The sequence below is a fragment of the Schistocerca gregaria genome, chromosome 2 (genome assembly GCF_023897955.1).
Source record: "Schistocerca gregaria isolate iqSchGreg1 chromosome 2, iqSchGreg1.2, whole genome shotgun sequence".
In the NCBI taxonomy this organism is placed as follows: Eukaryota; Metazoa; Arthropoda; class Insecta; order Orthoptera; family Acrididae; genus Schistocerca; species Schistocerca gregaria.
In genome coordinates this window covers 40502009-40526701 of record NC_064921.1, presented here as the reverse complement: position 1 = coordinate 40526701, position 24693 = coordinate 40502009, and the positions used below count along the sequence as shown (strand labels likewise).

The window sequence follows — 24693 nt, the reverse complement described above, 5'->3', positions numbered from 1 at the left end:
GTGATTAGTGACATTGATTGTGCTGTGTGGTGAGGAAATAGAACTGGAGAGGAAATAGAAATGGGTGGGTAGACTGGTAAGAGGGAGAAATAAGACAGGAAAGAGCTATGGAGTATACTATTAGTTTACAACCTGTAAGATTGTGTAGCAAAGTTGGTAGGTACCTACGTGGGGAGACAGACAGCAGAGCAAGAGTGAAAGAGTGAAAATTGAGTAAGGGGGTAGAAGTTGGAGAGGAAGGTGAGTGACCCAGAGTAGAAGAAAACTTTGAAGGAACAAAGAACTCTGTGAGCTACGGTAGAATACAGAGTAACTAGGGGAGTGTAAAGCCAACACAGGATTGGGAGAAGGGGTGTAGAGTTGGTCGAGGCAGGTGTCAGGCAGGCACAGACACTGACAGAAGTCTTGGAAATCGGGGTTAGTTGTCACCTGCATGATTCAGAAAGGCTCATGATAGGAGACATGGTGTTTGTGGCATAGATCGCAAAGCAGTTGTTGAAGCCGCATGACAGTATTTTGTGCTGTACAGTTTTGAAATTCGGTCACATAGTCAGTTTATGGCCTTCGTTTGGCAGTAGTCCTTCATTGAGGTGCTCAGATTGCTTTAGTTATGATTAATGTGGTTTACATTGCTTTTACAGGTAACCATTTAACAGATGACAATGACAGGGACTGACCGGGAGCCAGTTGGCAGACAAGTGAGACAGGTCTCAAGTTGTACCTTCCAAAGGTCCGCAGGAATGGAGATTAGTAGCAATGATTAAAAAGTCACAGGCAAAAGAAGTTTGACCTTGATGGGAAATATGATTCTGTTTCTCCAGTTCTGTGTTGTACTTAGTGACAAAAGGGGCACTCGCCGTCAGCAAAGTTAGGCCTGAGACTTATTATACCCTTTAGCTGTGCTCCTCAGCATAGTGAAATAAGACTTCAGTGGCCACTTCACAACAGGTGTGACTTTATATCCCCACCCCTCTTTCTGCCCTTCTCCACGTACTTCTTGTCCGAGTTAAGATTTTCTCTGTGCAGCTGGGAACATGTGCTTCATGCCTGACCTCACCTCCTCACCTGTCCTCGTTCTGTTTCACCCTCTGGAGGCTCCACACCAGCCTTACACTCCCACTTTTATTTTTCTACTCCATCTCAATTCATTAATTTTATTCTCTTCTTATGTCTTTATCTCGTCTCTTACTCCAGGTATTCCATCTTCCACCTGTGTGAATTCCATTTTCCTACCTTATCATCATTGTTAGTGGGCCCTTATCTGCTGAGCACTGTTAGTGCACTGTTCTCTTATTGGGGAAAAAGCTGACTGGGCCATCTGGAATTATGTTCTCTGTGCAGCTGGGAACATGTGCTTCATGCCTGACCTCACCTCCTCACATGTTCTTGTTCTGTTCTCCCGTAAACTGATCAAAGTAAATACCAGGATTGGGCTTTCAGAGGGGGGAAGATACTAGTTGCTTTTTTTCGTGACGTCCAATCCTCACATTGTTTGATCCGAGTTTGTGCTCCATCTCTGATAATCTTATAATTGATGCACTGTTTATCCCTACTCTATGTGTTCCGTCATACACAACTTCCGTAATGGCACAATACTCGGTCTGCAAACTAACCGGTTTATTGTACCCGTCTGTCACTTGGCAGTTCCTCTATTATTAGGTGAATGACGATCTATACCGGCATACGTATAATACGAGGTCTCAGATTTTCTGTTGATATGCTCGATAGTTGTTTTTGTTTAAAAGCTGCAGACAGAATTTTTGCAATATTTTTCAGGTGTGAAGAATGTGGCAAGTGTTTCTCTCAGAAGACGGTGCTGCAGTCCCACAGCACAGTACACACTGATGCGAGACCACACGTGTGTCCACAATGTGGCAAAGCTTTCAAGCAGTTCAGCTCACTGTACCTGCACAGCAAGTGTCATTTGCCAGACCAGGTGAAGCCTAAATTCCCGTGTGACATCTGCCACAAAGAGTAAGTAATTGAAATGTATTGTTTAACTGTGTGTCAACAACATGTTTACTATTTACATCAAAGGACAGTTGCTCGGGTTATACCCTCACCACGTTTTTATTTGTACATGTATTAATTTTATTTATGATATTTTAGTAAAAAAATATTATCATATACAAAACCAAAATGCAGAGAATGTGTCATCTACGCAAGTGTATTTTAGTAAAATACCCAGGGGATTACAGTGTCAGGAGTACAGGTATGACAACTGCATGGCCCTGAGCTGAGTCCAGCATTGCTTCCACTTTCCTGTGTAAGACTCCTTTCTTCTCTCGTAGAAGCCTCCCTTGGCCAACTCTTGTTTATTTTCATCCCAGTGGTATTAGGTTTCGAGGCTGGAGGATGTATTTCAGTTTCTAGTGTTCTTCACAGCTTGGTAGCATCATTGTTCCTCTCTCAGTATTGCCTTTCAGAATACCATTCAGAATTGTAATTTCAGGATTTAGCCTGATCTCACGGTGACCAGTTAGAAAGTCAACCGTGGAAAATAATTTGATAAAGAATTCCGTCAACTGTGACCATTGTTGTTGTTGTAGTCTTCAGTCTTGAGACTGGTTTGATGCAGCTCTCCATGCTACTCTACCTTGTGCAAGCTGCTGCATTTCCCAGTACCTACTGCAGCCTACATCCTTCTGAATCTGCTTAGTGTATTCATCTCTTGGTCTCCTGCTACGTTTTTTACCCTCCATGCTGCCCTCCAATACTAAATTGCTGATCACTTGATGTCTCTGAATATGTCCTACCAACCATCCCTTCTTCTAGTCAAGTTGTGCCACAAACTCCTCTTCTCCCCAATCCTATTCAATACCTCCTCATTAGTTATCTGACTACCCATGTAATCTTCAGCATTCATCTGTAGCACCACATTTCAAAAGCTTGTATTCTCTTCTTGTTCAAACTATCTATCCTCCATGTTTCACTTCCATACATAGTTACACTCCATGCAAATACTTTCAGAAACGACTTCCAGACGCTTAAATCTATACTCGATGTTAACAAATTTCCCTGCTTCAGAAACTTTCCTTCTTCAGAACCTTTCCTTGCCATTGCTAGTCTACATTTTATATCCTCTCCACATCGACCATCATCAGTTATTTTGCTCCCCAAATAAAACTTCTTTACTACTTTAAGTGTCTCATTTTCTAATCTAATTCCCTCAGCATCACCCTATTTAATTTGACTACATTCCATTACCCTCGCTTTGCTTTTGTTGATGTTCATCTTATACCCTCCTTTCAAAACACTGTCCATTCTGTTCAATTGCTCTTCCAAGTCCTTTGCTGTCTCTGACACAATTATAATGTCATCGGGGAACCTCAAAAATTTTATTTCTTCTCCATGGATTTTAATACCTACTCCGAACTTTTCTTTTGTTTCCTTTACTGCTTGCTCAATATACAGATTGAATAACATTGGGGAGAGGTTACAATCCTGTCTCACTCACTTCCCAGCCATTGCTTCCCTTTTGTGCCCCTTGGCTCTTATAACTGCCGTCTGGTTTCTGTACAACTTGTAAATAGCCTTTTGCTCCCTGTATTTTACCCCTGCCACCTTCAGAATTTGAAAGAGAGTCAAAAACTTTTTCTAAGTCTACAAATGCTATAAATGTAGGTTTGTGTTTTCTTAATCTAGCTTCTAAGATAAGTCGTAGGGTCAGTATTGCCTCATGTGTTCCAATATTTCTACAAAATCCAAACTGATCCTCCCCGAGGTCAGCTTCTACCAGTTTTTCCATTCATCTGTAAAGAATTCACGTTAGTATTTTGCAGCCGTGACTTATTCAACTAATAGTTCGGTAATTTTCACATCTGTCAACACCTGCTTTCTTTGGGATTGGAATTATTATATTCTTCTTGAAGTCTGAGGGTATTTTGCCTGTCTCACACATCTTGCTCACTAGATGGTAGAGTTTTGTCAGGTCTGGCTCTCCCAAGGTCATCAGTAGTTCTAATGGAATGTTGTCTACTTCTGGGGCCTTGTTTCGACTCAGGTCTTTCAGTGCTCTGTCAAATTCTTCACACAGTATCATATCTCCCATTTCATCTTCATCTTCATCCTCTTCCCTTTCAATAATACTGTCCTCAAGTACATCACCCTTATATTGACCCCCTATATACTCCTTCCTTCTTTCGGCTGTCCCTTCTTTGCTTAGAACTGGATTACCATCTGAGCTCTTAATATTCATGCAAGTGGTTCTCTTTCCTCCAAAGGTCTCTTTAATTTTCCAGTAGGCAATATCTATCTTACCCCTAGTGATATATGCCTCTACATCCTTACATTTGTCCTCTAGCCATCCCTGCTTAGCCATTTTGCACTTTCTGTCAATCTCATTTTTGAGACATTTGTATTCCTTTTTGCCTGCTTCATTTGCTGCATTTTTATATTTCCTTCTTTCATCAATTAAATTGAATATTTCTTCTCTCACCCAAGGATTTCTAACAGCCCTCGTCTTTTTACCTACTTGATCCTCTGCTGCCTTCACTACTTCATCCCTCAAAGCTACCCATTCTTCTTCTACTGTATTTCTTTCCCCCCTCCTTTTCAATTGTTCCCTTATGCTCTCCCTGAAACTTTGTACAAACTCTGGTTTAGTCAGTTTATCCAGGTCCCATCTCTTTAAATTCCCAACTTTTTGCAGTTTCTTCAGTTTTAATCTCCAGTTCATAACCAATATATTTTGGTCAGAGTCCACATCTGTCCCTGGAAATGAGTTACAATTTAAAACCTGGTTCCTAAATCTGTGTCTTACCATTATATAATCCATCTGAAACCTGTCAGTATCTCCAGGCTTCTTCCATGTATACAATCTTCTTTTATGATTCTTACTGTGACCCTAGATTGCAGAAAAGACAGCATTTGGTTTTGGTAGGCTGTCATTCACACACATTTATAATTAAAAAAAAAAATTAAACCTAAACTAAATCTAAACGCATCTCATTTTTCACATTGCAACATGATAACTGTCTGGAAAATTAAATATCTTTACTGTTATCGTGAGCAAACACACAATTCTTACCTTGGATGTGTCTGTGGATCACTTTATAAAGGATTAACAAGAAATGAGTCATTATAAATTGCCCACAATTTGTGCATATATTTCTAATAAATCTGATAATTATTGATACAGTTGTGTTATTTTAAATTTCAGTTGCCCACAGTTACTATATTAAGTTTGAAATTTGCGAATAGGACGGACACAAACATCAGTGAACACAATCACACCAATCACAAAAATAACACACTGAAACACAGGGAAGAACCAAAAATTCTGCGATCTCATGGACCAAAACTTGATCAATATTACTATATCAAGCATTAATTTTTTTACGTGATTTCAGTACACAACATGACAAGAAAGGAGATATAGAGATATCTTTGCAAAATAGCTAGCTCATAAGTGCACAAACAAAAATAGACAAAGTTTGATTAAGAGTTGCAGAAGCCACAAACTTATCTCAAAATCAACGTGCTTTAAAGAGAACCTCATAAATTAAAAAACTGGAAATATCCCGCCTTCAGAAAAAGTGACTGGCAGCTGGACCATGTCTGTATTAATAAATTTCACCATCATGAAATCTATAACAATAAGTCCTAAGAGCAGTGGGCACAGAGTTTGACTAGTCTGTTATAAAGGTCAGAGTAAAATTAACCCCTATGGTAAAGAACAAATCTCCAAATAAAAATAGCAGAAGATTCAATCAAACCAAATTCATAAAAATAATGTAGTGTACTATAGGAAATCTGGGTAAGAATCTGTCAACTTGATATCAGCTAAGGGAGTGACCATCAAATTAAAATTGATAGCAGAAGAATGACTCTCAATATCTACTAGCAAGAAAATTGATTGGTGGTATGAAGAATGTGGCCACACTGTTGAGTGAACACAATGAGCTCAGATAAACCGTCAGGGTGGCCCCGGCATCACACTGCACGGCTCACAGGTTGTACAGACACTGACGCTGCCATTGCTGGTGGCAGTGAGTACTGGAATCTGTGGATGCATGACATGTGGGATCCGTATTTACGAAACATGTATCATCAAATTGGAATAGCAAGCTTTAAATTAAAAATTGAGGTATGCTGTCAGAATAAAAGAAGATGTCATCATTTAGTAAGTGTAAAGAATGTGAATAACAATGGGGACAAGTTATGCAGGGTGCACAGATAAAATTAACCCATGCAAAAAGTACCCCGGGTAAGTGTAAAGGAAATGCAGTGAAATTACAGAAATGAAGAGCTGAAATGGATTTAGCATTTATTTACAATGTAAAATACAGTGGAAAATACATTTATACAGATGTTGAAAGTGACCCTCTGCAACATCAGTACACAGCCATGCACATCTAAGCATTTTCTGATACACCTAGCATAAAGTTAGGATGTCAGTGGCAGCAGCTTCATGGCTGATGTTGTCTATAAGTTCCTGTATTTTGTGTCGATTTGTTTCATAGAACTTGCTCCTCAACTGTTCCCATAGGCAAAAAATCACGTCATTAGACCTAGCGAAAGTGGTGGCCATAAATGTTCGCTGGCAGTTTGTCCCTCAGTGAAGACGTCGTGGACTTGTTCCAGGGACACCTTAGATGAGTGGCATGATACGCATCTTACTGGAAAAAGCAGAATTGGCTTTCATATTCAGTGACTTTAGCGCAAAACATATCAGAAATTTCCGTGTTTGCTACTGTGTTCAGGATAGTGTAAAAAAATGTCAGTCCAAAGATGCACGTTCCTGTTACACCACACCACACACTGATTTTTTCATCATCCGGTGGTTACTGACACACAGTGTTAGTGTCCTCAATTGACAAGTGTCTCGTGTTCTACGAATTCACATGAGTGGAAAGATGAAATTGTGCTTCATCACTAGTGATGTAATGGATGTAAAGGGTTTAACAAACCACTGTTGATGTTATTTTGATGTTATTCAACAGCCACGAGCAGTAATATGTACGTTTCTTCTGTCATCCTCCTATCATTGCTGCCCAACGGCCGCATGAAATGGCAACTAATTAAGTCTTTTCAATATCCGTTAGTGGTCCCCCCCCTACTTACATGCACCTGTTGGGCCAATTTACATGTAGACTTCTTTGGGCTCTGAACAATTTTTCAGTGAACGTGTGAAATAAGTTACGGTGTGCAAACTGAAGGAATTCTTTGTAGTTTTACGTTTTGCACAGATCCGTAGGTTTGCCAATTTTTATGCCGAGTCTGTATTGCTCTCTTTGAGTAGTTCTCTACCCGGATACTTCACCTGTAAATTTTTTGAGTGTACTTAGTCGAACCTTTTTTCACATATCTTTTCACAATCTCAATTCTTCACTCTATTGAGATATTCATTTTGCAGACTGCAGAGAGAAATGTCTAACTTCACTGATGAAATAATCTGAAACGCTGACAGAAGAATGCTAACAATCGATTAGTGCATAAAACTGTCCATTTTTATTGCCGTTTACTCTATTTCAGAAGTCCAGATAATGCATTCGTTCAGAGGGAACTGCGCCACCCTGTATAAAGTTCACAATATATATTACCAAGCGGGAAGCGCCAGTAGACAGGCACAATAAATAAAACACACAAACACACACACAGAATTTCTAGCTTTCGCAACCGACGGTTGCTTCTTCAGGAAAGAGGGAAGGAGAGGGAAAGACGAAAGGATGTGGGTTTTAAGAGAGAGGGTAAGGAGTCATTCCAATCCCGTGAACGAAAAGACTTAACTTAGGGGAAAAAAGGACAGGTGTACACTCGCACGCACACACATATCCATATCCACATACACAGACACAAGCAGACATTTCTGTCTACCGGTGCTTTACCGCTTTGTAAGTCTTGGAATCTTTGTTTTTGGTATATATAGCAATTTCCTTACATGAAGTAAAAGTGCACTTCAGATTTTTTTACAGTAAGCTAGGAAATGAAAAGTATTGTGAACTGGTGAATAACATGATAATTGTAATAGTAGAGTTAGGGATCCTAACATTTCTAATTCCTGTATTTTCTGTTGTAAGTACAGAACGGTATGCAAGACAGTGTTGTATTGCAACAATGTTTCCTTTTGTTCGTATTACGTGACACATGGCAGGTTAAAAACTAGCATTGTGAAGCAATGAATTCTGCGTGTGGTCAGCTGATGGTTCAGATATTTACATCTAGAACAAAAATTTATGGAACTGTGCTCATTCAAACAACTTTAGAGAAAATATATTTGAATTATTGCTATAAATAGTTTTACTGTGAAATATTTGTAGAGAAAAGAAAGTGACAGATAGTAACTATGAGAAAAAGCAATACCAGTGATAGTTAATATTTGAAATTGTTAGAGTAAAATTTAGTTTGTTCTTCAGTTATTGTTCCAAGACCAGCTGGAGATAATGTAAAGTTATTTTATGTTAGGAAGTATATTGGTATTGTATATCCAACAACTGTTCAGTAGGTAGCACTAAAGGTTTTCTGTGTTGCAAGTTGTGTAACAGTCTCAGTTCAGAAGTGTGAGAATATTTTTGAAATAACTTTAAACGTGCATCTATGCCGTATTAAGAAGCCGAGCATCAAAGATGTAATTTGAGTTTTTCCTGTATGAATATGTGTGAAAATTCGCATAGTAGAAATTCATAATTTATTATTTTTTATCCTCATTTCATCACTCAAAAAAAGAGCATATTTTTTCAATTATGTAATTTATTTTTGGGTATATATTTTATGATCACCTGTTACTCTGATGAATTGGAACTTAAATGATTATTTTTTTTTCTTATTACAGTTTGTGTTCTAATTTTCCTGAGACTTAAACACCACAAATCACGAAAAGAATATCCTGAGGTGACAGAAGTTGTAGGATAGTGATGTACTTGTATACAAGTGGTGGTAGTATCTTGTACACAAGGTACAAAAGGGGAGTACATTCCCGGAGCAGTCATTTGTACTCTGGTCATTCATGTGGGAAGGTTTCCAACATCATTTTGGCTGCATGACAGGAATTAACAGACTTTGAACATGGAATGGTCATAGGAGTCAGACTCATTGGACATTCCAGTTCAGAAATCATTAGGGAAGTGAATATTCCAAGATCCACAGTGTCAAGAGCCTTCCAAGAATACCAAATTTCAGGCTTTACCTCTCAAATCGGACAAAGCAGTGGCCCATGGCCTTCACTTAATGACCGAGAACATTGGCATTTGTGTAGAGTTGTGAGTGCTAACAGACTAGCAGTTCTGTGTGAAATAACAGCACAAATCAATGTGAACCTATCCATTTGTATAGTGTGGCAAAATTTAGTGTTAATGGGCTATGGCAGTAGATGACAGACACAAATGACTTTGCTAATAGCACATTACCCTCAGTGCCTTTCGTAGGCTCACGTCCATATCATTTGGAAAACTGTGGCCTGGTCAGATGATTCCCAGTTTCAGTCGGTAAGGCTGATGCTAGAGTCTGTGCAGGCCCCATGAATCCATAACACCCAAGTTGTTAGCAAGGCACTATGCAAGCTAGTGGTGGCACAATTGGGTTCTCTGATCCAATTGAATTGATCATTGACTGGAAATGCTTATGTTCATCTATTTGTAGACCATTTGCATCCATCTGTGGACTTCATATTCCCAAACTATAGTGGAATTTTTATGGAGGACAGTGCACCGTGTCAGCAGGCCACAGTTGTTCGCGATTGGTTTCAAGAACAGTCTGGATAATTCCGACAAGTGATTTGACTACCCAGATCACCCGACACGAATCCCATTGAACGTTTATGGGACATAAAGAAGAGGTCAGTTTGTGCACAAAATCCTTCACCGGCAACATTTTCTCGATTATAGATGGCTATAGAGGCAGCACAGCCCAGTATTTCTACGGGGGTTTTCCAATGATGTTGTTGAGTCTGTGTCACATCCAGTTGCTGCACTATGCCAGGCAAAATGAGGTCAGACAAGATATTATGAGGCTCCCATGACTTTTCTCGCCTCAATGTAATGTTTCTGTTGTATAACTGATTTGTATCTAATGTAAGTGTGTGTGTGTGCAATGATTTAATTATCAGATTGCTATGGGATTTAAACTGATTTTACCAGTCTTACATTTTGGGGCACCACACTACCAACACCAAATGTTGAATCCCATTCCTAATGCCCTTGACAAATATTACCATTTCCAATAATGACTTCTTCTATGATGTTGTGAACATACAGAAACAAATTAACACCCAGCAGGGGCCATGTGGACGGTTCTCCTTGTGTAGTTCAGATTCGTTGATGACAGCTTTTATGATCTGGATCATGGGTCAAGATACATTATCCTCATTCCTCCGTAACCTCAATATATTCTTCCCTATCCTTATCGCCTGTTCCTCCTTAGACCGATGTTCTATCTTCCTGGGTGTTGGCCTCCATGTCTCTGAGATCTCTGTAAAAAAAACAGTGTTTCTGTCAATCCCATTTGCCATTGACATTATTAACATTTTCATTGCTGCTGACACTTTCAAATTAAAAATTATCTGGTAACTCAGTCTGGCCACCCATAAATGGCACTTTTAGAGTGACAGACAATCCATTTTCATGTATAATAAAGGTCTGGCTAAGGCTTTCACAAACAAGCATTATCCTCCTAACCTAGACCAGAAACAGAGTTCCTATTCCATATCCATGCATACCCACAACCCACTCACCAGTTGCAAAAGAACATTCCTCACTACCCACCAACTTAACACTTCCCTTGCCAGAGTTATCGTTGTGCTCAGAAATTAGGAACATCCTACTCCCAGTCTTTCGAAAACCTCCAAAATTGGTATTCTCCCACCCACTCAGTGTACCTACGAAATATGTTGGTCTTCGCTGATGACTCATGTTCTCCCAGCACTTTGCATACAGATCATACCCTTGGGGAAGCCCAACATGCAAGTCACACATGTCTACTCAAATGAATGGCCACCACTCAACTGAGATGGATAGCGCTACTGAAAGCGACATCCTCGACTCCGTTGGCAGCTTCACAGCCTCTGCTATCTGGATTCTTCTACAGCCCCACACTCCTCCCCTGCTCCTGGATTAGTGAAATTTGGTGGCAGGAGAACAAGACTTATGGTCAGGTGAATACAGGGTTATAAATATAAAATCAAATATGGGTAACCTAGGAGTAGGTTTAATAATGAATAAAAAAAATGGGAATGCGGTAAGCTACTATGAGCAGCATAGTGAATGCATTATTCTACCCAAGATAGACATGAAGCCCACACCTACCATAGTAGTACAAGTTTATATGCCAACTAGTTCTGCAGATGATAAAGAGATTGAAGAAATATGTGCTGTGATAAAATAAATTATTCAGATAGTTATGGAACATGATAATTTAATAGTCATGGAAGACTGGAATTTGGTTGTAGGAAAAAGAAGAGAAGGAAAAGTAGTAGAAAGGAAGAGAAGGAAAAGTAGTAGGTGAATATGCGCTGGGGGAAAGGAATGAAAGAGGAAGCCGCCCGGTAGAATGCTTACACATTGTGTAACTTAATCATAGCTAACACTTGGTTTAAGAATCACGAAAGTTGTATACATGGAAGATGCCTGCAGACACCGGAAGGTTTCAGACAGATTATATAATGGCGAGACAGAGATTTAGGAACCAGGTTTTAAATTGTAAGATATTTCCAGTGGCAGATGTGGATTCTGACCACAATTTATTGGGTATGAACATAGATGAAAACTGAAGAACGTGCAAAAAAAGTGGGAATTTAAGGAGATGGGGCCTTGATAAACTGAAAGAACCAGAGGTTTCAGAGAGGGCATTAGGAAACAACTGACAAGAACAGGGGATAGAAATACAGTAAAAGAAGAAGAGATGAAATAGTGAAGGCAGCACAGGATCATGTAGGGAAAAAGACAAGGGCTAGTATAAATCCTTGGGTAACAGAAAAAATATTGAATTTAATTGATGAAAGGAGAAAATATAAAAATGCAGTAAATGAGGCAGGCAAAAAGGAATACAAATATATCAAAAATGAGATTGGCAGGAAGTGCAAAATGGCTAAGCAGGGATGGCTGGAGGACAAATGTAAGGATATAGAAGCATATATCACAAGGGGTAAGATAGATGCCACCTACAGGAAAATTAAAGAGACCTCTGGAGAAAAGAGAACCATCTGTATGAATATGAAGAGCTCAGATGGAAAACCAGTGGTAAGCAAAGAATGAAAAACAGAAAGGTGGAAGGGTAGAGGGTCTCTACAAGACCCTGAGGGTAATATTATGGAAATGGAAGAGGACGTAAATGTAGATGAAATGGGAGATATGATCCTTCATGAAGAATTTAACAGAGCACTGAAAGACCACAGTCGAAATAGCCAACATTCAGTCAGAACTACTGGCAGTGTTGGGAAATCCAGCCATGACAAAACTCTTCCATCTGATGAGCAAGATGTATGAGACAGGTGAAATACCTTCAGACTTCAAGAAGAATATAATAATTCCAGTTCCGAAGAAAGCAGATCAGTTTGGATTCAATAGCAATGTAGGAACACATCAGGCAATACTTACTGTATGATTTACCTTAGAAGATAGTTAAGGAAAGGCAAAGCTATGTTTATAGCATTTGTAGATTTAGAGAAAGCTTTTGACAATGTTGGCTGGAATTCTCTCTTCCAAATTCTGAAGGTGGCAGGGGCAAAAGACCATTTACAATATGTACACAAACCAGACAACAGTTGTAAGAGTAAACGGCATGAAATGGAAGCAGTGGTTGAGAAGGGAGTGAGACAGGGTTGTAGTCTATCCCAGATTTTATTCAATCTGCATATTGAGCAGGCATTGAAGGAAGCAAAAGAAAAATTGCATGTAGGAATTAAAATCCTGGGAGAAGAAATAGAAACTTTGAGGTTTGCCAACAACATTGTAATTCTGTCAGAGACAGCAAAGGATTTGGAAGAGCAGTTGCATGGAATGGACAGTGTTGTGAAAGGGAGATATAAGATGAACATCAACAAAAGCAAAACAAGGGTAGGGGAATGTAGATGGATTAAATCAGATGATGCTGACGAAATTGGATTAGGAAATTAGACGAAGTAGTAGATGAGTTTTGCTATTTGAGATGCAAAATAACTGATGATGGTTGAAGTAAGGAGGATACAAAATATAGATTGGCTATGGGAAAGAAAGCGTTTAGAGTATAGATTTAAGGGTCATGATGTCCTATCTGAAAGTATTTGTATGGAGCTTAGCTATGTATGGAAGTGAAACATCAGTCATAAATAGTTTAGCCAAGAAGAGAATATAAGTTTTTCGAATGTGGTGCTACAGAAGAATGCTGAAGATTATATGGATAGATAATATAATTAATCAAGGGATGTTCAATAGAATTGATAGAATCGAGGAGAAGAGAAATTTATGGCACAATGTGAATAGAAGAAGGAATCAGTTGTCAGGACATGTTTTGAGGCATCAACTGATCACCAATTTACTATTGGAGGGAACTGTGGAGGGCAAAAGTCTTAGAGGAAGACCGAAGGATGAATACACTAAGCAGTTTCAGAAAGATATAGGTTTGCAGTAGTTACTTGGAGATGAAGAGGCTTGCATAGGTTAGAGTAGAATGGAGAGCTGCTTCAAACCAGGCTGTGAATTTGTGTAAGTAACATTTTTATTTTTCATTTCCACCTGGTCATTGAGAACTTTTTCTGAATGATGGGGGATACAGGAGAAATAAAAAAGTGGGGCACAATTGAGGAAAGTTATATTAAAATAGCATAAAGAGATCCACTCAAATATTTGAAACTGTTGTCAGGCAGTAGTAGCCGACCAAGACAGATGCAGTAACAGGGAAGTAACCGCATTTGTAATTTACGAATTCCAAACCAGGAGTGAATTTTATTATATCATCTGTGTGCTTTCATAGTTCAGTTTCTTGTGTTTCTGCGTGTAAATTAAATATCTAATAGCCCCAGTTGTGTTTTCATTTGCGTCAGAAAGTAAACCAATTTTGTGACATATTACAAGTTCCTAATCACGGGCGAATTATTTAGTTTCACCTGCATGCTGTGGTAGTTAGGTTTTGAATATGTGCATATTATTAGACACAGTTCCCGTGTTTTCGTCAGGATCTACAGTAGAGTTGTGCAGCACGTGCCGGAAGTCCATTTATCTGCATAGATTAGTTTCCCACGGTCTTTAGTATGGATAGGGTCTGCCATTGTTGTGTGTGGATGCGAGCCGAGTTGGTGACATTTCGCTCTCAGCTTCAGGCTGTGGTTGGCTTCAGTTACACAGCTTGAGGCTGCAGTGGATGGGCACCACTGTGGAGGGCCGGCCATGGGGATCCAACAGACGTCCAGCACGTCAGAATCCTCTGATTGGTCCTGACCGGTGGCCAACCCAGTTACTTACTGCTGGCACTGAGGTTGACCCCTCACCTGTGGTCGAGTTGGAGGTCACTCCAGGGCGAAGCAGGCAGCGAAAGACTTACCAGGCAGCACAAACAGGTTCCAGGTGCTGTCTGTGGCTGACACTGTCACTGAGCCAGATGCTGTCGCCTGTCCTGTTTCAGAGGCAACCAATCAGCCTGCAAGATCCGGGCAATCACAGAGGGTGGGATTATTGGTAGTTGAGAACTCTAATGTTAGGCGTGTTATGCGGCCCCTTAGGGTAAGAAAACGAATGTGCACTGTTTGTGCATACTGGGTGGAGTCATTCCAGATATCGAAAGGGTCCTCTCGGATGCCATGAAGAGCACAGGGTGCAGCCAACTGCAGGTGGTGGCTCACATCGGTACCAGTGACGTGTGACACTTTATATCATAAGAGATTCTCTCTGGTTTCGAGTGGTTAACAGAAGTGGTAAAGGCTGTAAGTCTTGTTTGCAAGATGAAAGCAGAGCTGACCGTTTGCATGCAGCATAGTCAACAGGACCGATTGCGGACCTCTGGTACAGAGCTGAGTGGAGGGTCTGAATCAGAGGCTCAGACGGTTCTGTGACCATGTAGGCTCTAGATTCCTCGACTTGGGCCAGAGGGTGGTTGGGTTTCAGGTTCTGCTGAATAGGAAATACGTAGATACAGGAACCATTGGTGTAACAGTTGTAAATTGTCATAGCTGTGTTGGGAAAGTACCAGAGCTCCAAACGCTGATAGAAAGCACTGATGCTCAAATTGTTATAGGCGCTGAAAGCTGGCTAAAGCCGGATATAAGCTCAGCTGAAATTTTTGCGAATGGCTAAACACGGTTGGCGGTGGGGTGTTTGCTGCTGTTAGAAATAGTTTAACTTATCATGAAATTGAAGTAGATACTTCCTGTGAGTTAGTATGGGCAGAGGTCATTGTTGGCAACCAGAATAAAATAATAATTGGATCCTTTTACCGACCTCTCAATTCAGATGATACAGTTGCTGGAAGGTTCAAAGAAAACTTGAGTCTGGTTTCAAAAACGTACCTGACTCATATGATAATAGTTGGTGGTGACTTTAATTTACCCTCGATATGTTGGCGAAAATACATGTTTAATTCCGGAGGTACGCATAAATATTATCTGAAACTGTGCTAAACACATTCTGTGAAAATTATTTCGAACTGTTAGTTCATGAACCTACGTGAATAGTAAATGGTCATGAAAACACACTTGACCTCTTAGCAACACATAATCCTGAGTTAATAACGAGTATCAAAACTGATTCAGGGATTAGTGTACACAGGGTTGTAGTAAGATTGAATACTGTAATCCCCAAATCCTTGAAAAATAAGCGAAAAATATACCTACTCAAAAAAGCAGATAAAAATTCACTTGACACCTTCCTGAGAGACAATCTCTGCTCATTACAAATTAATAATAGAAGTGCAGACCACATGTGGCTTAAATTCAAAGAAATAGTATTGGCAGCAATTAAGAGATTTATACCAAATAAATTAACAAATGACGGAGCTGATCCTCCTTGGTACACAACACGAGTTAGAACTCTTTTTGCAGAAACAACAAAACAAACACGCCAAATTTAAACAGACGCAAAATCCCCAAGTTTGGCGATCTTTTACAGAAGCTCGAAATTTAGTGCAGCCAGGTTTTGTCACAAAACCTGGCTGAAAATCCAAAGATATTCTGGTTGTATGTGAAGTATGTTAGCGGCAAGAAACAATCAATGCCTTCTCTGCATGATAGCAATGGAGATACTATCGAAGATAGTGCTGACACAGTGCTAAACACAGCCATCAGAAATGCTTTCACTAAAGACGACAAAGTAAATATTCCAGAATTCAAATCGAGATCAGCTGCCAACATGAGTAACGTAAAAGTAAATATCCTTGGAGTAGTGAAGCAGCTTAAATCACTTAATAAAAACAAGTCTTCTGGTCCAGACTCTGTACCCATTAGGTTCCTTTCGGAGTATGCTGATGCATTAGCTCCTTACTTAACAATCATATACAACCGTTCGCTCGACAAAAGGTCCGTATCCAAAGACTGGAAAGTTGCACAGTTCACACCAATATTCAAGAAAGGTAGTAGGAGTAATCCACTAATAACAGGCCTATATTGTTAACGTCAATATGCAGCAGGATTTTGGAACATGTATTGTGTTCGAACATTATGAATTACCTCGAAGAAAATGGTCTATTGACACCAGTCAACATGACATGGTTCCTGTGAAACACAACTATCTCTTTATTCACATGAAGGTGTTGAGTGCTATTGACAAGGGATTTCAGATCGATTCTGTATTTCTGGATTTCCGGAAGGCTTTTGACACTGTACCACACAAGCGGCTTGTTGTGAAATTGCATGCTTATGGAATATCGTCTCAGTTATGTGACTGGATTTGTGATTTTCTGTCAGAGAGGTCACAGTTCGTAGTAATTGACAGAAAGTCATCGAGTAAAACAGAAGTGATTTCTGGTGTTACCTAAGGTAGTTTTATAGGCCCTTTGCTGTTCCTTGTCTATATAAACTATTTTGGAGACAATCCGAGCAGCTGTCTTCAGTTGTTCGCAGGTGACACTGTCATTTTTCGATTAATAAAGTCATCAGAAGACCAAAACAAAGTGCAAAATGATTTAGAAAAGATATCTGAATGCGCGAAAAGTGGCTGTTGACCCTAAATAACGAAAAGTGTGTGGTCATCCACATGAATGCTGAAAGGAACTCGTTAAACTTCAGTTACATGATAAATCAGTCTAATCTAAAAACCATAAATTCAACTAAATACCTAGGTATTACAATAATGAACAACTTAAATTGGAAGGAATACATAGAAAATGTTGTGGGGAAGGCTAACCAAAGACAGCGTTTTATTGGCAGGACACTTAGAAAATGTAAGAGACCTACTAAGGAGACTGCCTACACTACGCTTGTCAGTCCTCTTTTAGAATACTGCTGCATGGTGTGGGATCCTTACCACATAGGACTGACAGAGTACATAAAAAAAGTTCAAAGAAAGGCAGCACGTTTTGTTTTAACGTGAAATATGGGAGAGAAGGTCACAGAAATGATACAGGATTTGAGCTGGACATCATTAAAAGAAAGATGTTTTTCATTGCGACAGAATATCCTCACAAAATTCCAATCACCAACTTTCTCCTCCGAATGTGAAAATATTTTGTTGACACTGACCTACATAGGGAGGAACGATCACCAAGATAAAATAATGGAAATCAGAGCTCTTACGGAAAGAGACAGGTGTTCATTCTTTCCGCACGTTATACGAGATTGGAATAATAGAGAATTGTGAAGGTCGTTCGATGAACCCTCTGCCAGGCACTTAAATGTGATTTGCAGAGTATCCATGTAGATGCAGATGTCGATGTCGATGTAAATAAAATTGTTTAAGAAACTTTTAGTTTTCAGTTCCACCTGCTTACTGAGAACTTTTTCTGGATGAATAATCCTATTTGCAAACCTCTCTGTTTCTTCTACAAGGTTCATAATCAGATCCTTTTCAGCTCTTTGGAACATCTCCATCTGTCAGCAGCTCTATTCTGCATATGGTTGTGTGATCTTCAATGAGTAATTAGTGCTAAGGTATTACTTGGATAGGAATGTTCATTAAATCTCATTTTTAATTTCCTTCCTGTTTGGCCAATATAGATTGCTACTTAACTATCATTCAAATGTGGTATCAGAAGAGGAATGATTAGTGACTGGGGAAAAAAATTAAAATTAAAATTGAGCAGTATTGTTCTGCTTGAAGAGAAATAAATAATTGAAAAGCGACAAGAAACGCCTGTGTTTTCATATGAAAAACTTGATGAGGCCTTATTCTTGTGATTCGCTCACAGAAGACAGAAAGGAATCCCCATTTGTGATCTTTTGGTAAAAGAAAAGGTGCTTCAACTGAGTATACTTATAGATGGTGTCCCATCATTTTCAGCTAGCTGTTGTTTTTTGGATCATTGGAAGAAAAGTCATGGAATTAGGCAGTTCACAGTTGCTGAGGAGTAGCTATCAGAGGACAGTGAAGCAGCTGCTAGTTACCTAAAAGAATTTACAGCCCCCGTTTCTTCTCAAAACTGCTCATCGCAGCAAGTTTACAATGTGGATGAAACTGGTCTGAATTTTAAGGCTCTGCCTACCAAATTTTTGGCTTTGCAAGAATAGAAATCTGCCACAGGGTATAAAATGAACAAACAATGTTTAACTGTCTTAGGTTGCGACAATGCCTCGGTAACAAACAAACTTCTGCTGATGGTAATACACAAATTGGTGAAATTATGAGCTTTCAACTCACTTCCTATGTATTATAAGAACTGAAAAAATAATGCTTGAATGGAATGCTACTTGTTCAAGGAATGATTTGAGTGTCAGTGTTCAATATATAAAATGGATTGCCTCATTGTGCTCTGCCATTTATAGACAATGCTCCTAGAAGAAACGAAACTTGTTTCTGGAGACATCAAATCAGTTTTACTGCCACTGTTTGGATTTCAATTCTTCAGCATACGGACCAGGGTGTGTTGCAGGCCATCAAACAAAAATACAGAAAAATGCTACTTTGCGTCTTACCTGAAGAGGGTGAAAATGAAATCAGAATCCAGCAAAAACTTAAGAAAGTGATTTACTGGTTGGCTGAAGCATGCGATAAAACCACTAAACGTGCATTACAAAAATTGTGGGAAAAATCTCCAGCCTACATTTGAATTTGTTGAAATAACTTTTACAGCAGCAAAGGACTGTGACGATCTCCCACTAGTCAACGAAATCCCTGGTGGTAAAGACACAGAAGAAACCAGTGTTGAGAAGTGCACTGCTGTTGACAACAGTGACCACCAGGAGTATGGAGGCAAAGGTATTTTAGCAGTGGTGCAGGACTCATGAGCTCAGATCAACTCTGAGGAAAGAGAGGAGGAAGTGAACATGCAAACTGAATTCATTTTTCACACAGATGCAGCAAATGTTCTTCACCTTACCATATACTACATTGAACAGCTCGGTTCATCAATATAAAATGATGTCACACTCTTGCGGCCATAGTGAAACATTGCATTCTCGAGTCATTTCATTTCTCTTTATCAGAAAAAAATGACTGGCTTTACACCCTAAGTGTGCATATAATGGTTATTTCTTGTGTTTAGCAGTGATGAAAAATGATTCTGCAGAATTGTATAAATGTAGCTGACATGTACAGTATGTACTGTACTGTAAGCAACTAGCTTTAATTCTAATATGTATGTCTCTATTTAACTTCTTTGTATAATAATAAATGTATGGTTTTTTTCGTGAAAGACTTTTTAATTTCTCAAACAGTATTATGAAAAGTATAGTTGCTACTCACCATATAGTGGAGATGTGGAGTCATAGACAGGCACAACAATAAGACCGTCACATAATAATGTTTTGACCAACAAGACCTTTGTCAAAAATAGACAAAATACACACACACTCATACTCTCACTCTCACTGTCACACTCAAGTAAACACAACTCTCACTCACAAGTCTCTGGCAGGAGAAGCCAGACTGTTTGATGAGTAGCAATAATCCTTTTCATAATATTGTTACATTCCATCCTGAATTTTCCATTTCTATCTTTTCCTACTTTTAAGTTAAAAAAATTACACTACATTACATTTTTATTGGACCTTTTGATCATTTATTGTTCAAGTTATACCATATGATATTGGTCAAGTCATTGTGATTTACAATACATGTTTTCAAATCATACAAGAATATTTACGTTGATTTAGGCGTAATATTATCACAACTGAAGGTTCAGCTTCCATACATTATATTTAACCTTGGCAATAAATTTTTATGTTTCGAGACATTCATCTATACTATAATAATATTTTTGCAATAAATTTTTATGGACAGCAGTTTTAAATTTTGAAGTGTCTTTTTTTGTATTAATGTTTGTAGGTAGAATATTGTATAGTCTGTTTCCTGTTTGCAGTGGTCCATTCTGTTTTAGTGTTGTGTGTGCATGTTGAACATATATGTCCTGCTTTCTCCTTGTGTTATACAGGTGGATACTCTGGTTAGTTGACACAAGATTGTTGCTATTTTCTAAGATTTTCCTTACAAATATGATTACTTGTAAAATGTACAGACATGACAGTGGAAGGACATGTAGTTTCTTGAATAAGGGCTTGCATGAGCTTCTCTATGGCTCTTATAATTCTCTTTTGGCATATAAAACAACTTTTGCTAGCAGATGCGTTTCCTCAAAAGATTATGCCGTATCACAGTTATAATTCTGCCTGGGCGAAGTATATGTCTTTTAGTGTCCCTTTCGATGTGCAATCAGAAAGAATTTTGATAGTATAGCTTACATTTTTGAGGGTTCTAGTAAACAACTCTATGTCTGGTGCTAGTTGACATTTATTTTGCACTGTGTATATATGCATTGTAACTGTTTTTTCTGAGTTTATTACTAAGTTGTTTCCAGAAAATCAGTCTGTAATGTGGGTGATACAATTTTTAATCTCATGTAGTAATTCTTCCTTGGTCCTTCATTTTATTATCACATTTGTGTCATCCGTAAATTTTATGTAATTATGTAATGTATTGGTCGGTTCCAAGTCATTTACAAAGAGTAGAAACAGAACTGGTCCTAGAATGGAGCCTTGTGGTACACCATACTTGATGCTCTGCTTTTCTGAGCAGTAGGACTTTATCTTGTTCCCTTCTTGGATAGTAAGCTCAACTAATTGCTCTCTGTTTTGAAGATATGATTTTATCCATTCATAGGCCGGACGCCAAATACCTACAGATTCAAGTTTTTGAAGCAAGATGATGTGATTGATGACATCGAATGCATTAGAGAGGTCCAGAAATATGGCTGAGATATGTTCTTTATTGTCTATTGCATTTAAGGCTTCATTTAGGAATGCAAAGATAGCTGTCTCAGTAGATTCATATTTTCGGAATCCATGTTGAGTATTTGAGAAATAATTATATTTTTTCTATGAAACTGATTAGTCTTTTATAATAGATTTTTTCAATTATTTTGGAAAAACCAGATAATAGTGAGATTGGCCTGTAGTTCGATACTTCTGTTTTTATCCCTTTCTTGAACAGGGGTTTTACTTTTGCTATCTTCAATTTTTCTGGGAACACCCTTTCTCATAGAGACCAGTGCACATTTCTTCAAGATATAGTCAGCTATATTGTTGGTGCCAAAAGAGAATTTGGGCTTCAGTTCTTGGATGATATTAAGCATTTCCTTATCATTAGTTGGGTATAGGAAAATAGATTTGTTATTTATAGTACATCTGAGCTGATTTATAGGAGTACACTGTAAATTTTGATTTATAAGATGTTCAGCTGCCTGAGTAAAGTAGGAATTAAATTTATTTGCAATTTTTGTAGGTTCAGTTATCACAGTTAAGTTCTCCTCTAGGCAGTTAATGTTATGGAAGTCTATCTGTTCTGCTGCAGTTTCTTTCCTGACAATATTCCACATGGCTTTCATCTTATTGGTGGCATTTTTTATGTGTGTGTCATTTGCCATTATTTTTACTTGTTTGACAGCATTTTTGAATATCTTTTTATAGGTTTTGTAATGAGAGTCAAATTCTGGTGATGTGAGTTGTTTGGACAATCTGTGCGGTAATCTCTTTTTTTTTTGTTTGAAGATACTAGAATCCCAGGAGTAATCCATTTATTTTTTGTTTTCCTTGTGCATGTTTTCCTCTGGGTTGGAGGGGACCACAGTTCAAAATAGTTGGAAAAACTGTTAATAAAGTTATTATTATTTTCATCTGTGTGTTCGCAATTATAAATCTCTTCCCAGCTTTCTTTGCTCAAGTAATGGAGAAAATGATTTATATTTTCATTACTGTAGTTTCTACAGGTGGTTGTTAGGCAGTGTTTAAGCTGTAGCTCGGTTTCCATACTCAGAGAGATTTTTTTAGTTGTGTGATTCCCAAAGCCTGTGTTTAGTGTTTCTATTGTAGACTTCATTTCTATATTTACAAATATCTGATCAATCATGATCTATGAAGTCTTTGTGATATGAGTTGCTGTTTCTATGGTGGATTTCATGTTAAAAGTTTGCAAGAGATTCAGTAATTCATTCTTTTCTTTGGTGTCCTTTGCAAAGTCAATATTAAAATCACCACATAGAATAATTCTTCTGTTTATTTGTGTTAGTCTGTTAAGTGAATATTCCAAACTTTTTAGGAGAGTATTTATGTCACCAGTTGTAGCTCTGTTTAAAAAAATAACAGCTAGTTTAATGTCTACTATCTCAACTCCTGATAGCTCTACATCTTTTTCCTTCACTACTTCAACAGGAACTTTATATTTACAAAGTTTATATTATTTGTTATGAGTAAACAACTGCCACCATGTTTAAGAATCTTTCTACAGAAATAACCACCTAGCACAAAGTTAGGTATTGACACAATATGTAACTTGTCCTCATCAAGCCAATGTTCTGTGAGACACAATAGTCAGGTACTTTTTAATTCATTTTCTAATAGGATTTGGATTTCACTTGTTTTACTAGTTAGTGATTGCACATTATGGTGAAAAAGATCTAAAAGTTCATATTTTTGTGTTTTACCTATGAGTTTTTATTTTGTCCCCCCCATAGAAAATCCTTGTTGTGAGGTGGAGGTCTGAATTTCATCTGATACATCATTCCTGGTATTTTTTGAATTTTCTTTCCAGGGAGATGTTTTACAATGGGAATTTAACATTTCTCTGGAATATATTTGCATGCATGTATTTTCACCCCTATTACTGCTTATAAGTGTCCCTTGTTCATTATAATGTGACAAACATCTGTGAACATCTTACTAAATATTCTAGAGCCTAGTCTGTTGAGATGCAATCCATCTTTACCAAGACACTTGTCATTAAGGAATTTGTTTGGATCAATGAATATTACACCCAGTTTATTACATTCCTCTTTAATATTGTACTTTTTTCAATTCTGTTCAGAAAAAGTGGATTTTCAGAATAACAAAATTCGGAATAGTAGGAGTCTGCTGTAAATGTTTGATTTTTATCAAATGTTTTACCAGAGTATCGTATTGCAGCAAATCTCAAATTAGGCCTATCTTTTATCTTTTCCAAAGTGAATTCTTGTCTACATAGCTTTTTTTTTTAAATATAATTTCTGTACTAACTCAGGGCTATAACCATCTTTGGTTGCAATGTATTTTAGGATATTCAGTTCTTTATTTATGTTTTGATCAGACAATGACAATCTAACAACTCAGTCTAGCATAGAGTTGAAAAAGGTGTGTTTGTATGTGATTTGGTGGCATGATTGATTATTTATTATTACATCATGGGTTGTAGGCTTTCTGTATCTGTTGAACTAATGCCTAACATTATACTTTTTCCCTCTTAAATCTAAAAATTTATTCCCAAGTTGTCTTCAATTTCCACAGTGAATTGTAAGGATGGGTGTATATCATTAAAAATACTGTGCTAGCTTTGAACAACTCTATGATCTCCTTGCATTAAGATGGTGCTGTCATCAATATACTTTCTATAATAGACAATTTTATTTACCACCTCAGAATTGCTATTAAATAAGGAAGATGTTGGCAAGAGTACCAAAACAGCAACCCATTGCTACCCAATTTTGTTGCTAAAATATTCATCATTGAAAGAAAAATAATCATGGGACAAAACAAGGGTTAAAAGCTCAATAAATTCAACATTCTGTGAAACACCTAACTTTTTATGTTGTAAAAATTTTTGTCTGACTGACTCTATGGATTCTTCAACTGGTACATTAGTATGTAAGGCAACCACATCAGAATAGCATAGTGTGGTATTTTGTGGGATTTCAGTATTATTTAAAAGATTTATTGACTATTGCTAATCCTCCATTTTTGTTTGATGATATAGTTCAGTTACAAATTGAATAACCTGATCAGTTAACAAAATTAATAATGGTTCTTAACGGAATACCATTCTTATGTATCTTGAGCTGACATCTAACCTGTGGTGATCTGTGATTCATTACCAGAACTCTCTTTTTCATGATAATTAACTCAACACCCTAGCACGCCATTGGGGATGTGCTGAAAATGTGTGCCCCGATCGGGACTCGAACCCAGGATCTCCTGCTTACATGGCAGACACTCTATCCATCTGAACCACCAAGGGCACAGAGTATAGTGTGCCTTCAGGGGCTTATCCCTTGAATGCTCTCCGTGAGACCTAGATTCCCAGCTACAAAGTCCTGTACGAGTTGGGGCATAATGTGTACTTTCGCACTAGAAGGTCAATGTCCTGGCAGCCATATTTTAACTATATATGAAGGTAGTAT

The 24693-nt window shown here is 38.1% G+C and overlaps 1 protein-coding gene across 2 annotated transcripts in view; it reads left to right on the top strand.

The window, feature by feature from the left end:
* Nucleotides 1–24693, top strand: part of LOC126336280 (zinc finger protein 879-like) — a 357886-nt gene that overhangs the window by 183573 nt on the left and 149620 nt on the right. For both annotated transcript variants that reach the window (XM_049999798.1, XM_049999799.1), the window contains one exon: nt 1777–1974. In XM_049999798.1, coding sequence (XP_049855755.1) covers nt 1777–1974 — 198 coding nt within the window. The remainder of the gene's footprint in view (nt 1–1776; nt 1975–24693) is intronic.